The following is a 15,635-nucleotide window of genomic DNA, read 5'->3' on the forward strand; positions in this document are numbered from 1 at the left end:
TTAATTGTTTGCTTGATGTATTAATTATTTTATCCTTTGCATAAAACTCTCTTTTTTTCATTACATGGGAAGTATCAGCGTTTCTAAGAAAGTTCAACGATTAAGAATTATGCACGCACCTCTTGGCGACGTCTTCTTTGATTATTTGACTTTTGACAAAATTTATTGGTAGATAATTAGGTGACAAGAACCGATATTTTCGCATAATATAAGATTCGATTTCAAAAATTATTCTGCTGAGAATTTCATTACTTATAATTAATTATGAAATGACAAAATCTTTTGTCAGACGGTCTCACAGGTCGTATTTTGTTAGACAGATATCTTATTTGGGTCATCTTTGAAAAAATATTATTTTTTATGCTAAGAGTATTACTTTTTATTATGAATATCGATAAGGTTGACACGTCTCACAGATAAAAATTCGTGAAACCGTCTAACAAGAGACCTATTCTTCCGTTGAATATTTGTAGATTATTGACATTAATTTTTTGGTGAATTTATTTGTCTTATTTACACTTTATAATATGTTATAAGAATTTCATTTCATGAATAAAATCATCATTTCCTTTGTATATAAAATACAATGAAAAAATTGTGGCTTAAACAGTATTTTGTCTGTCCGATCATCCAATGATTGAAATTTTCCGTTTGATTTTGCTTTTTGGTCTTCCATCATCTCAAATTTCTAAAGCAAATTAAAGTTGCTGAAACATTAAAAGGATCATAATAATACAAAGGGGGTGGGGGGATTCAAATTTGGACAAAATTAACATATATATTGAATTTTTTTTAAAGTAAGGTTAACAACAATAAAAAAAAACTAAATGTGAAATGGCTAAAAAAAATTGGTGAGTTTTTGGTTTTAGTGCCGACTAACTATATTTTACATTAATTAAAATATGATAATTGAGCCATAATACAGTCCAATATATCCAAATCATGTGATTATAATTAACTATAATAATCGGCAATAAATTCCAAATAAAGAAGGATTATCCTGACAACTCCAGTTGTAGCATGTGAATGAGCCAAATTATTTATTTTCTAAGCTCCGAATTCCAAAGCCGCCCGGAGAGCTAGCAAAATGGAATTAATTAAAAATAAACAACTTGTGTTTTGAATTGACCACCATTAGCAGTTTGGTTCACATTCTTTTTACAGTTCTGAGTATTCATTAAATATTGATAGCAACTTCTTTCTCTCGTTTTCTGATAATTTCAAAGTTTTCTGTATACGAACAGCTGAACATCGCGTGGAGACAGACAAGTTTTTGTTTCATTTTTTTGCAAATGAATAATATTTAGGATACTTCCCATGTTCTCATAGTTTTTGGTCATAGTAATCCTCCTTGAATCTTGACTTTTAAAAATGTTCCAGCTTGAACATAGAAAAATACTACATATCTTCTTTTTTTTGTTCAAGAAAAGAGTTCTTGATTTGAAAATTTTTCATATGGTTAATTATTTTCACTAAATCAGATCAATAAATACTATCATGGCGACTTTCACGGTGTTCGAGTAGGTTCAGAGTGTCTGAATTACTGTAGTAGATGAAAGTTTATAAGATAATTATAGTTTACCAACACTTTATTGGACGAATCTTTCAAACATGATTTGATTTGTTCAATGTAATTTATTTAACTAGTGTTGTTTGTAAGTTATTACGTTAATTCAATGATTTACTCAATATGCACAGAGGGATAGGAACCGCGAATTCCATCTTCATACAAATAAATAATAAATGCTGTCATAGTACCTGATGATCATGCAACATAGTTCATTTCAAAGAATGCATCAGATTTCGAAGACTCCTCAAATATATAAAACTAAACAGGCTATGGATTTTCCAGGCCCGATACTTTATCATCCCCGTATCTACAAACAGCGGATGTATCTATATGTCTATATCAGTATATCACCAAACACAAAACTTTATATATCTACTTCTCTAAATCAGTAACTATGCTTAGTGCTTCCACAAGTGTTTCTCTAAACCTCACAAGATTGATCCTTAGATTCTGAAGATCAAGATACACAGTCCGGGCCGCCCGGTATCCTCCATTGTTATACATGTATCCAGGATCAGTGATTACGGGATGATTCCTTCCGTATAACTTCACTAAGGAACTCTCTTCTGGTTCGATTTTGTAGCGCAAATAGTGCACCCCCATTGCACGTGCCGTGTCGCCATAGTACATGTTCGATGCCCATTCGGTGCCGAGTAGTTCTACTTGCACCATCACAGCACCAGAAGGCAAGAACAACTCATTTGTGAGTCCGGCCCCGTGAGCTCCAACCAAAACACTGCAAGAATTGATCATTTTTGTGAATTTGTTCAGATTCGACGCTAAAGATGATCTTTTAACAACGATTGTTTCGAAGCCCAACTCTTTCATCATCAAAATCATTTCATTTTCGTTCAAGAATCGCCTAGTATTGGTACGAGATAACAGCAGTAGCCTCGGTTTACTGATCTGTGAAACGTGTGTGAATCTCAGACCGTATGATTGCCTGAGAAGATGTCTGAAATCTAACATTGAATATCCTCCCGGGATTTCACTTGAATTTAAGGCCAGATTGTCGTTATACTTAACACCAATAACTGAACCTGGAAAACAGTGGACACTTCCGTTTGAAGCTGGATTCATGACCTCAAAAGCGGATAAATGTGACAAAATCTTGCCGTATTTGGCCATGAACGATGGCTTGTAATCCTCAAGGATGAAAAATACCCGAGACTGGAACTGTTTCGTCGTGATGAATAAAGGGATTATTATTTCACTAATTTCATGGAAAACATTGCCTGTGCTGCCTGTCGAGAAAACTACAGCAGGGATTTCGTGCCTGTATTCACAAAACGGCGGAATTTTCATGAAGTTTCCTTGTCGAAAAATACGAACAGGTGTGATGGATTTGAGGACTTCATCTTCTTGTTTCGCGTAAGGCCGTATAATGGTTTCTTGCTCGGTTGTCTGGTTTGATGAAACGTATACTGTCATGTTCCTGGTGTCGATTTTTACAGGCTGATCCGCTACACAGACCACAGAGCGAACTGATTTGTCACATGCGAAGCCACTGGATTCAAGATTTCTTCCATCTTCTTCTCCTGTAAATCATAATTTGTTTCAAAAAAATTTCTCCCAAGTAGAAAATTTACAGAAGAAATTAAAGAAAATATAGACCTGATTTTACGAGTCTTGATAACTGAAACTTCATCAATCCCAGTTGATCTCCAGGTGCTTTATTGATTACCTTTCCAGTGCTGAAGCTGGTTTCTGAGCTTGCAGGAATAGAAGAAGAGAAAAAAAATTTACATCCATGAAAAGAAAGAGCTGTGTTCCCCCAGAAGAAATCAACACCAATAAAAAGCAAAGGAAAGATGATCAAGAAAATCAACGGAGTGGCACGAAAACATGGCATTTTGAGTTTCTCCATTTTTGGCTACTTTCAGGAATTTCTTCGGTATCTTTTACATGTAACGGAAGAGACCATCGCCCGCAATTTCTTCGATACCAAAAATCTCAATTTTTTCCAACGTCAATCTTGCATATTTTTTTGGACATTCTTTTCATATTGTATTATTCATTAATACTAATAATTAACTATATAATATGATTCATGGGTAACGAATAGTATAGTGGGAGAAGGTGCCAATTTGTCTTTCCGAAAAGAGCCCACGATAATCAACTTTGATTATATAAAATATTTTTAAATTCATAGACAAATTCTAATAAAATATTCACAGCTCGTTTAAATAAATAATTATGAAACCATGCGCTTATTTAAAAAAAATGGACAAAATCAAGACAGGTAAAGATTTGGGAAAATGGGAATGGTGTGTTACACGGCTTTAATTTTAAAATTTGTAGACTTTACTTGACTCGACAGCCAAGATTCGTATTAATTCATGAAATAAAATTATTAACTAAAGTCGTCTTTGAAATTGTCTTCATTTTTCCATTAAATATTTATTTTTTCTCTTCTTTTAATATTTTGTCTTCATTTTTCCACATGAAAAATTGTCTTCGTTTTAATAGCAGTCAATATTTTTACACCGATTTTTTTTGTTTTTGGCCAATTATACAATTTAGTTACGTGCGTTTCCTATTACGTGACATATGTCACATGTTTTAAGGATACCGCAAGTGCGACCCTTGATTTATATCAAACGTTCAATCCAAATTATTTTTTAAACAAATTATTATACATTATTATTTATAGCAAGTATAACAAACTGACTGGGATAAATTGAATTCTTGACCATTAATGGTTAGACAACCCAACCAACACTTACACGAGAAAAGATGAAGAGAAAACCGAAATAATGTATCGAAGACCAGAAGAGTTTACTTTATCGATTATTCGAAATATTATAACTTCACCTTTTTCTTAGTGTGTGATTTTTTTATTGATAGTGGGCGAAGTTTGGATGTGATTGAGGCAAATCAAGACCAATTAATACTAGTCTAATGAAAAATCCAAAGTAAAAAATTAAGCATACCACTTTCTAGATCGTCGGCAGTCACATTCAAATTATAAATTAATTTTTTTTTTGATATTTTATACGAAAATTGTATTTCTGAAAAATTTCATGAATATAAAAAAAAATATTAGGAAAATATTAAAAATGATCACGGTCAAGTTATTTGATGCATTTTAATTAAAGTTAAATAATAAATATGAAATGGACAGACGAATTACAAACTGGATCATAAAGTAGGCCCAATTCCGTTCCAAGAGGTTGGGCTTAAAAACTAGGCCCCAGATATTATGTAGCCCATCAGTCACCCAGTTCAATCTAAAAGAAAGAGAGAGAAAATCAGTACAGCCAGAATCTTGTTTCTTCAGTTACAATTAACTGTGAGTAAAATCATGGAGTTTCTTCCATGATTCTTCTCTTTGAATGTTCAATTGCTGATAGAAATTCCCAATAAAGATCTCAGCTTTTTGAAACAATTCCTGCCCGCTGATCACCTCTCCATCTTCTTCTCCTCTATCATCTGCAACATATTTCGATTCAGTTTCGGTACTTTCGCCACCTCCAATGAAGAAGATGCTCGGATCCTTGTGAACCTCGTGAAATGCTCCGAAAACCTTGTCCGGGGAACGATTTTGGACAACTTGGGTAGCCATGAAAGATTGACGGGGCCTATCAGTCCCATCCATTTTCTCTTTTCGATAAGGAAAAACCCCAGAAATGTTCACGGGATTCTGCGATACAACAGAAGCAGCAGCATGTTTCTTGTTTTCTTCAGGTACGAGGAAAAAGGAGAAGAGCCCAGCTTCTGCTGCAACTGCAATGATGATAATATTAACGACGAGGTAGAGGTTTGCTGACCTCAAAGATGCAGTGGATAAAAGGGGTGTTATAATTACAAGGAGAGCGGCGGCCACTAGAAGAAGCTCTGCGATCTGGGTTTTCTTGAATTTTTCCATGTGTTTGAACTTTGAATGAGTGCTGAATTGTGGTGAGTGATCTGTATTCGAAATTTGAATGGCTGCACACACACACACACATATATATAGATATAGATATATTCAATTGGTGTACGTCACTTTAATCGATGTCACTTATATATATATATATATACATACATACATACATACATACATACATACATACATACATACATGTGAGCACGGGACATCCCCTCGACCGATACATACACATATATGCGAGGATGTTTTGTCAGACCTTATTTTGGTTGTTTTTTTTGTTCCACGATCAAAATAAAAAAATAAATAAAAACATCCCATCATAAAAAATACATTAACAAACTTCTAGAATTTCACGAGCAATTGTGAATTTTTAATTTCAACCACAAAATTATTATTATTATTATTTTTTGAAAATCAATCACAAAATGATATTATACTATTGTTGATATGTGCTATACAGCACTCAAGTTGTAACACAGATATTTTTTTAGATGAAGCACGAATGTGCTTGCATACGGCAAGTGAGTAAGCTGTAGGGCAATATATTACTTCGATAATGTGGTCAAAAAATATCTGTCGGGATTGAGTTACTCCATTGGGGATAAGGTTGGGGGAGAGTAGACAAGTGGTACCCTACTATATATGGGCAAAAAATGAAGATCCACTGGTCCACAGATATGAAAGTTGATCTTTGAAGATTACTGTGACTATACCTCATCTGCTTCTGTAAAGCTTGTGATTTTAAAAAAATTTTAAACATATGATAAATACATATGGTTTAAGTAATGTAAAGAGTTTAATATATTAATCGAACTATTTTTAAAAGAAATTATCCAGCTAATAATAAATGTAGCAGTAGTGGTATCACTTATCATAGTAAAATGTTACAGAAATAAGATATGATGCTTATCCTAGTTATGCAGCATCTATTCTGAATCCTTTGACAAGGAAATAAGATGATAAAAGTACCTCAAATTGACATATAATGTGTAGTTTTCGAAGCTCCAACTTATTTAAAAGACACCACTCGATGAGCCATGGCAAAATGTTAACAACATTATCTACAATGTTTGTTAAAATCATTTGACTGTTCTAAAGCACCCAGTCTAACAAGATGAACAGCTCCAGTTAACTTGATAGCAATAATTTGACAAATACGATTCGCGAGTGCAAAATGCCAGCTCTTATTAAAAAATAAACTTGAGTAAACAAAGAGCTTAGAAATGATAAGAGTTCATATGGTTCCAGGAGTCGACGAAATAGAAACGCTTTTTTTAAAAAAAAAAATTGTTTGGTTACAAAAGTTTTTAGAGGGTATACCGTGAGCAACGAGATCAGATTCTTCATTGTTTTAGTATTGCAGTTCACTCAAAGTATCCTTGCCAATGCAACGTTTTGTTTTCCTCAAACATATAGTATTCGGACAGAAACATAACATAATTTTCACTGTAACCTAACCTATGAACAACAAAATTGAAAATATAATTGGAAAAGCTGGCTGTCAATATACAGCAACAACACTTGGAAAGCCGATACAGTCACTATACAAAGCATACATGATAGACTTCATTTAATTATCATCCCCTGGGTACATGAGTTGCATCAACAGCTTTTTACTTACCAATTCTTCGAGTTGGCTGTTTAATGTTACGGAAGATTGTGCTTCATATCTTGCCGTGTCCATCAAAAAGTAAAAAAAAAACTTTAAGTAGAACATCTCAAGAGAAATGCTACCATACACCCCAGCAAAGCACCAGCAGAAACCTGTAGGTAATCAATTAGCGACCTTCATCCACGACAAGGAAGGCAATAACTCAGTGAAGAGATTTTTGATAATATCATTTCATATTCAGAGTTCAGATATCTAACTAAAACCAGTGAGTTATAGGCTATAATTTACAAGGCCACTGCAATGAACAAAAGAGAAGGCATGCACGAAGACAGGGGAACAAATTGTCCTAGAATGTGTTTATATTGAGGTACTTGAAATCATCAATTTCAAGATCATTTTACTTGTCTGGCTGAATGTAATTTAAGTGAATTTTCAAATCCATTTCAGTCCTATCAATTCAAGATCATTTTATTAACTAAGTGATGGATTTCGAATGTTCATCAAATCAAATACCTACAACAAATCAAATCCATACAATCTTTGCAGTTGCTTAGATGAACAGGTTCCATTTGGTAGATGGATTTGAATCATGGGTTTTAAATGATACCAAAATTGAACCTATTTGAAATATAATCATAACTTCAAAACTGTTCCATCATCAAATGCCTGCAACAACTCAAACCCATACAATCTTAGTATACGTTCAGAAGAACAGGTTTCATGTGGTAGATGGATTTGAATAATGGATTTTAGATGATACCTACAATGAACATATTTGAAATCTATTCATAACATCAAAACGAACACGAGCCATAATTTAGGCATTTATCGAATAAAATTTGATAATTAAGTTCAAACCAAAAGATGATAGTTTGAGTTCAAATTCTAAGTCAAGCCAAACTTGAGTTTAAAATTGTTAATTCTGAGCTTGCTAAAAAAATATGAAATTATTAGTATTTGGCTCGAAACTTGTTTTATGCCTACTTCAAAGCCACCTAATATGTTTGGCTGAAAAAGAGAGCAAGTATATCATAAATAGAAGCATGTGTGATCTCGGGCTCAAGCCAGCCACGTCAAATGAGGCTGTATTAGGCCAACTCTATGAGGTTGCTCATAAACTAATGAGCCAGCTCAACTTGTAAGGGCATTTTTAATCAATGGATTAGAAGTTCTTTTTGGAGACTCACAAATACACAAACAAGTGAATTCATAATAAAGACTGGAACATTCCTGAGTGAGGGGCAAATGAGAGAACACGGGCAAAAAAAATTCAAACCACCCTATCTCTGTTTCGTACACTTCAAAAATGCAAGTTCTCATGCAGGTGGGAGAAGCGACTAGTTTTCATTTACCCGACGCACTTGAGGCAATTATATGATGACCGGGCATGAACCATATGCACAAGCTAGCCATTGATTTCCCAGACTAGGATGCCCAGCAGTAACAATTGAATACAACATATAAGACCATATTAACTTGGTATTATGGAACACATTTTTAGCATAAGAAACGTGTTGCAATGATGCCAAACAATATGAGTATGACTAATCGTACCTGAAGTGGAGTATGACCGAGTGAGTCTCGAAGAGGTCTGACGTTAGCAACAGGATGCTCAGGAGGTAATTCACAGACAATTTGATTCAATAACTGCAAAAATAAAATTATCAGAAACATGACAATAAGTTTGATCTCATCAGTCTCAGAACTATAATGTGAGTGAATTAATGTGAAGTGTCCTGATAGTTTAATGGCAGCAAATATAAAGCAATTATCACAAGGCAGTGTTCTCTCAATTATCTCAGCTCCACGTGACACAACAGACGACCTAGTGAATTCGACTACCTTAAGAAACTAAAGGCGAAAAGGAACCAATAATAAACATGAAGAATCTTACTTCGGCTTGCCGACCAGCATGAAGTCTGATGCCAGTAGCATCATACATTACCTGATACATCACAATTAATAAGCAAGAAAAAAATAAGTCTGTTAACTAAGTATTTTGACCCAAAAAAATCCAGTTGTAAATGATATGAAATGAAATATACGTAGATATATTCTGAATCTCTCTTAAGAGGAAGAGACTGAACAAGAGTGAATGTATCCCGAGACTGAACACAACTTCAGGAGTTGCAATAAGTATCCAAAACAGTATGTGTAGTTATACTTAATATGCCCACACCTTAAGCCTAAGAAGAACATTAGGGTTGTGTATGTCTCTTTTCATTGAGGAAAACATGATATAAATTAATAAAAAAATTTATATTAGGGCAAATGGTATATCCTCTATCTCCATTAGTGACACGGTCCTTAGGTAAAGAATTTTCTCGAGAAACAAACGATGTCAAAACTAAGGTCAGGCAATCATTTATGAATCTTGAATTCTGAGACAATTTTAAATGGAAAATATCCCCCATAGCAACCACACACCAAAACTGTACAACCTTTGATGTAATTATTCAAAAAAGACATAAACAAGCAGGTAATGCAAAAAGTATGAAGGAAACCTCGTTTAGAAAGTACATACAACACATGCCAGGACTACAGCAATGGCAAATGATGATTCCCCAGCTCCATCTTGCAGTCCAATAGCAGTAGCAAGAGCGGCAACAGTTGCTGAATGCGATGATGGCATCCCACCTGAACCCAACATCCTTTTAGAATCCCATTTTTTATCCTTCAACCTGCATGTCTAAGTGACAATGTTGAAATATCAAACAAGAAAACGCAAGATAACAAGAGTAACTAAAAATTGCCCTTATGAGACAAGATGCTAATAAGCTACTGTAGGATTTATGACCTAAAAAATTTGCACCAAAGCAACCAAGAAGAAGAGGTAGGAACAACTGAGCAAGATAGGAAACTAAACTGACGTTCTTACTTTAAAAGGAAAAACTCACTAAATGAGACCCAAAGAAACCAAAAGCAGCAGATGAGACGACCACGATAAAGTAGAGAGCTTTGGAACCTGTTGTGATTTATTATACATTCTAATATGTTAAAACCACTCAAACATGCAACTTGTGTGTTTCTTCAATATCTTAACACTTCCCAACAAGATTGAGAATAACCACGCGCATTCTCCAAACAAAATTCAATTGAATTTGTTTACAAACCAAGAGAAATCGTCACCACTCATGGGCGATAATCTCTGAGACAATAATTTCAAATTAGCAAGAAAATCAGGTAAGAAACGACCTTAATTTCAGAATGACACTCTGTCCGTGAAGCTACAAAATATTAAAAACCCATCAAATTGCAAAGGGAACAGGAAATAACATGGTGAATGCAAGTTATAATGAAAAAAGTTGTCACGGCCTCGCCTATAATCCAGCGATCAACAAATTAAACAATTTTACCAAATAAAGCATGTACCGCGATAAAAGATAAAAAAAATTCAACTTTTACAGGTAATTTTGAAAATAATAATAATTTCAGTGGCCAAAATCAGATTCAACCAACTTCGTGAAGATTAAAATCGAAAAAAATGTGTAAAACCAAAAGTACCAAGTAGTGAAAGGCTTTAGAAACTGGGCGACAGCACACGCTAGGAAGGCAGAGACGAGAGGCAGGTTGGCAGGGGCAACAGACGAACGGAGGCTCGCCGCAGCATCAGCGCCCGCCATCACCTCTAAACTAGATCGAAAAGATATGCAGATGATTCAAAATTTGTGATTTGCTACGCCTTCCGATTCCGATAGAGCGGCGATAATCGGCGAAATGCCGGGATCGGGATTCGGAGTTTTGATTGGGAGAAAGATTTGGGGAAGGTGAAGTCACGCGGGTTGCAGTTGGGACGAATTAAATGTTATTGCATCTGAGACCTATTGAAGTCTCTCGCAATTTTTCACGTTTTTTTTATTACATACAAGAATGTTTTTATTAGAAAACGTTAAAAATATTTTTTCAATTCCATAAAATTAAATGTGATATTTCCTTTCTTATCATTTGAATTTAAAAAATTAATAAATTTCAATTTAAAAACAACAACTTTCTTCAGTACACCATACACATCACAGAATGAATAACTAGTTTTAATTATAATAAAATGAAATTAGATAAATTTATATATGAAAATTTTATAAATTATATAATATTTAGAAAGTAAGAATATAAAATATATTGTTTGCCGGATTCACGGGCAAGGCATTTACTAGCTGGGCCGCGACTTTTTCACTCAGACCTAAGTTTGACATTATCGTGTATGAATTTGAGGTCCACCAGTTGTGAATTTGAGATGTACGTGGGCCTTCTTCCGTTTAATACAAATCAATTTATCATTTTCTTTGAACTAATCCGGTTTGGAGCAATTTTCTAAGTCTGATTCTATCTCCGTCAACTAATCGAGGAACTCTTACCAAAACAGCAAATAATTTCAAACAAGTGTCATACTATTTCAGAAACTCATGCTCATCACAGTAAGTATATTTCTCTTTGTTTGTCTATAATCATTTAAAGTTCTTGTATATATCACTTGTAAATATGGCTTTTAAGCTAGTTTTTTTTTTCAATCAAACTCAGTAATGTGAGTAAATTTGATGCAAATCTGGTCGAAATCTCTTCTTTGTAGAACTTCTCATCATCAATGACAAAGCTTTTTGGTGAGCATAAATGAAAACTGTAAAAGACTTGGTTTGATCGATAACTTTTTTAAATCTCAGAAGCTCGTCAATAATTTCAAACATGAGATTAACGGTTTGAGTTGCACGTGACCTCCAAAAAACCCCAGACCGCTTTTCTCTCATCATTTTAGCTGCAACCATATTATTGATGACATTATTTGTTACAATCTGAACAACATTATGAACTACTACTTCTTCAACACACATGTCAACATACTTAAAAATAAGTCTAGCTTTTTTAGACTCTAAAATGTACTACATTCTTTGTAATTTACATATCACTTGGCTTTTTTAGACTCTAAAATGTAGTACATTCTTTGTAATTTACATATCACTTCATGGGAATTGCGTCTCCAGAGTTTATATGCGTAGATTTTTGTAGCTCGTAGTTCCATATTTTTGCTCTGATGACAAACTATTGTAAACTTTGGACCAGAAAACGTTTTATACCACTATGTTGTATCAAGAAAAATGCATCTGAATAGCTTCTGTATTGAGATAATGATTATGAACAACTTTTTGTTGAACCTTATAATTTGTCTTGGTGCAGTTCTTAGCGTTACACATTATAATTGTTGCCACTGGGTTCATTTATCAGTTATATCTTGTTATGACTTTAAACTTTCCACATGAGTTTCTCTTTACAATCAGTCTGTCTCGTCTGGGTGTTCATAACAAAAGTAAGTACATCATCTGAATAATAATGTATAAAGGAAGCAGTAATAACATGTTGCACCAGTTTGCGCATAATGTTTATCTGTTTGTTTTACAGGAATTTAGCAAATCAAAATGTATTAAGTACTATAACGTTTACTCTAGAATTTGTACTTTTTTAATTTTACAGCAATGAACAGGCCCTCTTGGATGTGTACACTATTCAAAGGGAGATAGGAAAAGTTGATGGCATCAAAGTTGAACTTGTTGGAGATCTAGCTTATGGAAGAACAGTCAGATCACTTGCCTATTTACTCGCCGAGTACAAGGATGTTAAGATCCACTTTGTGTCGCCTGAAGTAGTAAAGATGAAGGTGAAACTGATTGGAGTTAATATAAGAACCTATTTTTGGTTAACGTATATGAAAAGTGAATTTGTCAATAAAATTGCAGATTGGATCCAATTAGTAAATCCTTTGTGACATTTTGGTACATCATGCATTAATATTCCGATTTCAGGATGACATCAAAGATTATCTGACATCCAAGGGAGTTGAATGAGAAGAAAGTCCTGATTTAATGGAGGTTGCTTCAAAATGTGATGCGGTGTACCAAACTCGTATTCAACGTGAAAGATTCGGGGAAAGAATTGATCTCTATGAAGAAGCTCGGCAAAAGTACATAGTGGATCAGAATATCCTTGATGTGATGCAGAAACACGCAGTTGTAATTCATCCACTACCAAGGCTTGATGAGGTTAGGTTCTGGTTCCAGCTTCACAGTTACCTTCCATTATGATTCTTTTCAAACAACACGTTCCCTTCGACACGATTTTTTAATTATTATTCCTTGATTGATTTTAGATAACTGTTGATGTGGATGTCGATCCAAGGGCTGCATATTTTAGACAAGCAAAGAATGGTCTCTGTATTCGCATGGCTCTTTTGAAGCTCTTACTTCTTGGTTGGTGAGGCAGGAAGCTGAGACTTTTATATTGCTCGTTCTCGACATGTATTCTTGGTCAGCTATTCTTTCTTGAGATCGAAAGAAGAATCACGGGGTGATCGGATTTTTGTCTGATAGGCTCAATTTACCATTAACAAAGTTTTGGCATTGGTTTTCTTCTTGTTCCTCAACTTTTGAAAGATGTTTCAGTAAGGTTTAAATGTACTTCGGAAGATGTTGGTAGACCATTGTATTCTTATATTTTGCTTATTGTGACATTGGATAATGTAATTCTTAGTACTGAAAGTGTTTGAAAGCCTTTGTTTAGAATTTTGTTAGAATAGGATGAACTTGCTTTGACGATTGCTAAATTTTATGACGAAAAGGATAAATATTTACGCTTCCGACGAATTGTCCTAATAATAACCTGACTTACGAGCTTAATTTGGTCTATCGTTTTTTTACTCCCTGTTTGGGCTAAAAATAATTAAATTATGAAGCCCACGTTAAATTAATACAAGCCCGATTAAATTGTATGGGCCCATCAAACTTAGCAGAGCAAGCCCAGTCCATTTAAACTGATCACGAGACGTTAAGTTGGAGAAAACGTGGGAAGAATCGTGGGAAGAATCGTGGGAGGATCGAGACAGATCGTGGAATGAGAAGCGGGGAAACATGGGTCATGGGGGAGTGGAAGAAACCATATCTCACAGTGAAGAAAAAGAGTTCATCGGCGACACACAAAACACAACACAACTCAACTACGCACAAAATTCTGCAAAATACTCTCTGCAAAATTGCAATCTTCAAGCTTTAGTCGTTAATCATTCCAGCATATTTCTAGCAATTTACATCTTCTCGTTTCATGTTTCAGCAATTCTATTTGTTATATTTTTACGTCTTGTAAATTCCTACGGTTTATTGAAAATATAAACAATGTCAGGGATTTATTTTCTTCAAATTCCAATAATTTTCTTAGTTTTGGCGTTGCATTTGTTTTAGGAGATTAGAACCGACGGTCAAATTTAGTATCCATAATCGTCAAGTTTTTAGAAGTTAGATTTTTATCATTTTCACACATATCGGTGCACTTCGCACCTGGCACGCCCGCAAATACCAAATATTGTGCAAACATATTTTTGGCACGCCCGGTGGGACCATCACTATGCCGCCAAGAAGAAAGGAAAACGTGAATCAGGAGGGTGGGGAGTCTCTGGCGAATCAAGAGGGAACTCAAGCGCCTCAGCCAGAACAACACGTTGTTGAACCACAGGTTGAAGAAATGGATCTACAGATTTCTACTACTAATGACCAAGTCTCAAACAGGGTGATTGGAGAACTGACTGATACAAAGATTGAGGAAATCTCACTGGCATTATCTAAGGCGATGGCTGACTGTTTGAAATCCATTTTGTGTAAGCCGAGTAAGTCCCTTCGAGGAGAGCAAAATACTACTGGCAAAGAGGCTGACCAGGGAAGCAACCAAGTTCATGAATCCGATCAGGGAGTTGGAGACTCAAGGGCTGGCGATCCCCGCCGCCCAGAGTGTACTCTCCCAAATCAGCCCGAAAGAAGGTACACACCACCTCACAAGAGAGAAGAAACCTTAGGAGGGAGAGCTCAGCCATATCCACGTACTCATGGAGTGGGGAGCTCGAAGCAACCAGTTGCTCAAGTGTTCAGCGTGACCAATCCTCTGTACCAACCGGGAGCTTATGATGACATATCGCACATGGATTATCCAGGAGGAGATGGAGGCTTCCCAGGGGGTAATTTTGGTTTAAATGCAGGGTTTCAAGCTCGGGGGGCAAATTACCATCACCAACTCCCCGCTCGGAATTTGCACGGGATTGATCCAGAAATGGTGAGAGAAGCTGTTCAAGAGTTATATGGGCCGGCCTTGAAACAGATTGGCCGCCCAGAGTTCCACAAACCATATCCAGACTACATTGACGTGAATAACTCGTACCCAAGGGGTTATAGAGTGCATGAGTTCAGTTTATTCTCCGGGGAGGATGGCCAGTCCAGCATGGAACACATAGCCAGATTCACCATCCAGTGCGGGGAATTAGCCAACTTGGAGAACTTCAACAATCTAAAGTTGCGGCTATTCCCAAATTCCCTCACTGGAACTGCATTCGCTTGGTATGCCTCGCTCCCTAGAAATTCAGTGATGAGTTGGCAAGAAATGGAAAGACAATTTCACATTCAATTCTATAGAACAGAGCCTGAAGTGTGCATTGCCGACTTATCCAGAGTCACTCAAAAGAAAGGAGAGTCTGTGGAATATTTCATAGACAGGTTCAAGAAGATGAAGAATAGGTGCAAGGTGTTCCTACCCGAGACTGAGTTCGTGAAGATGGC

At 35.5% G+C, this 15,635-nt stretch overlaps 3 protein-coding genes and 1 pseudogene across 4 annotated transcripts; 1 reads left to right on the top strand and 3 right to left on the bottom strand.

Moving 5' to 3' along the window:
* Window positions 1–1,825: 1,825 nt before the first annotated feature.
* LOC140813222 (alpha-1,3-arabinosyltransferase XAT3-like) lies at window positions 1,826–3,571 on the bottom strand. Of its 2 annotated transcripts, none has more exons than XM_073171708.1 (2): window positions 3,185–3,571; window positions 1,826–3,105 (listed from the first exon to the last, which is right to left on the bottom strand). In XM_073171708.1, the coding sequence occupies exons 1-2, from the start codon at window positions 3,435–3,437 to the stop codon at window positions 1,943–1,945; spliced, it is 1,416 nt and encodes a 471-aa protein (XP_073027809.1). In that variant the 5' UTR covers window positions 3,438–3,571; the 3' UTR covers window positions 1,826–1,942. The 2 variants fall into 2 exon arrangements, with proteins under 2 accessions (XP_073027809.1, XP_073027808.1); XM_073171707.1 differs by having other exon boundaries at window positions 1,826–3,108; window positions 3,185–3,570.
* Window positions 3,572–4,641: 1,070 nt separating this feature from the next.
* LOC140812169 (uncharacterized) lies at window positions 4,642–5,659 on the bottom strand. The gene is made up of 3 exons (XM_073170377.1): window positions 5,644–5,659; window positions 5,379–5,557; window positions 4,642–5,296 (listed from the first exon to the last, which is right to left on the bottom strand). The coding sequence occupies exons 2-3, from the start codon at window positions 5,518–5,520 to the stop codon at window positions 4,857–4,859; spliced, it is 582 nt and encodes a 193-aa protein (XP_073026478.1). The 5' UTR covers window positions 5,521–5,557; window positions 5,644–5,659; the 3' UTR covers window positions 4,642–4,856.
* A 1,158-nt stretch (window positions 5,660–6,817) lies between these two features.
* Window positions 6,818–10,880, bottom strand: LOC140811987 (uncharacterized). The gene is made up of 5 exons (XM_073170135.1): window positions 10,558–10,880; window positions 9,578–9,734; window positions 8,948–8,998; window positions 8,608–8,700; window positions 6,818–7,205 (listed from the first exon to the last, which is right to left on the bottom strand). The coding sequence occupies exons 1-5, from the start codon at window positions 10,674–10,676 to the stop codon at window positions 7,146–7,148; spliced, it is 480 nt and encodes a 159-aa protein (XP_073026236.1). The 5' UTR covers window positions 10,677–10,880; the 3' UTR covers window positions 6,818–7,145.
* On the top strand, window positions 10,771–13,509 carry LOC140811341 (aspartate carbamoyltransferase 3, chloroplastic-like; annotated as a pseudogene).
* Window positions 13,510–15,635: the final 2,126 nt, after the last annotated feature.

The sequence above is a fragment of the Primulina eburnea genome, chromosome 14, assembly GCF_022965805.1.
Source record: "Primulina eburnea isolate SZY01 chromosome 14, ASM2296580v1, whole genome shotgun sequence".
Lineage (NCBI taxonomy): Eukaryota > Viridiplantae > Streptophyta > Magnoliopsida > Lamiales > Gesneriaceae > Primulina > Primulina eburnea.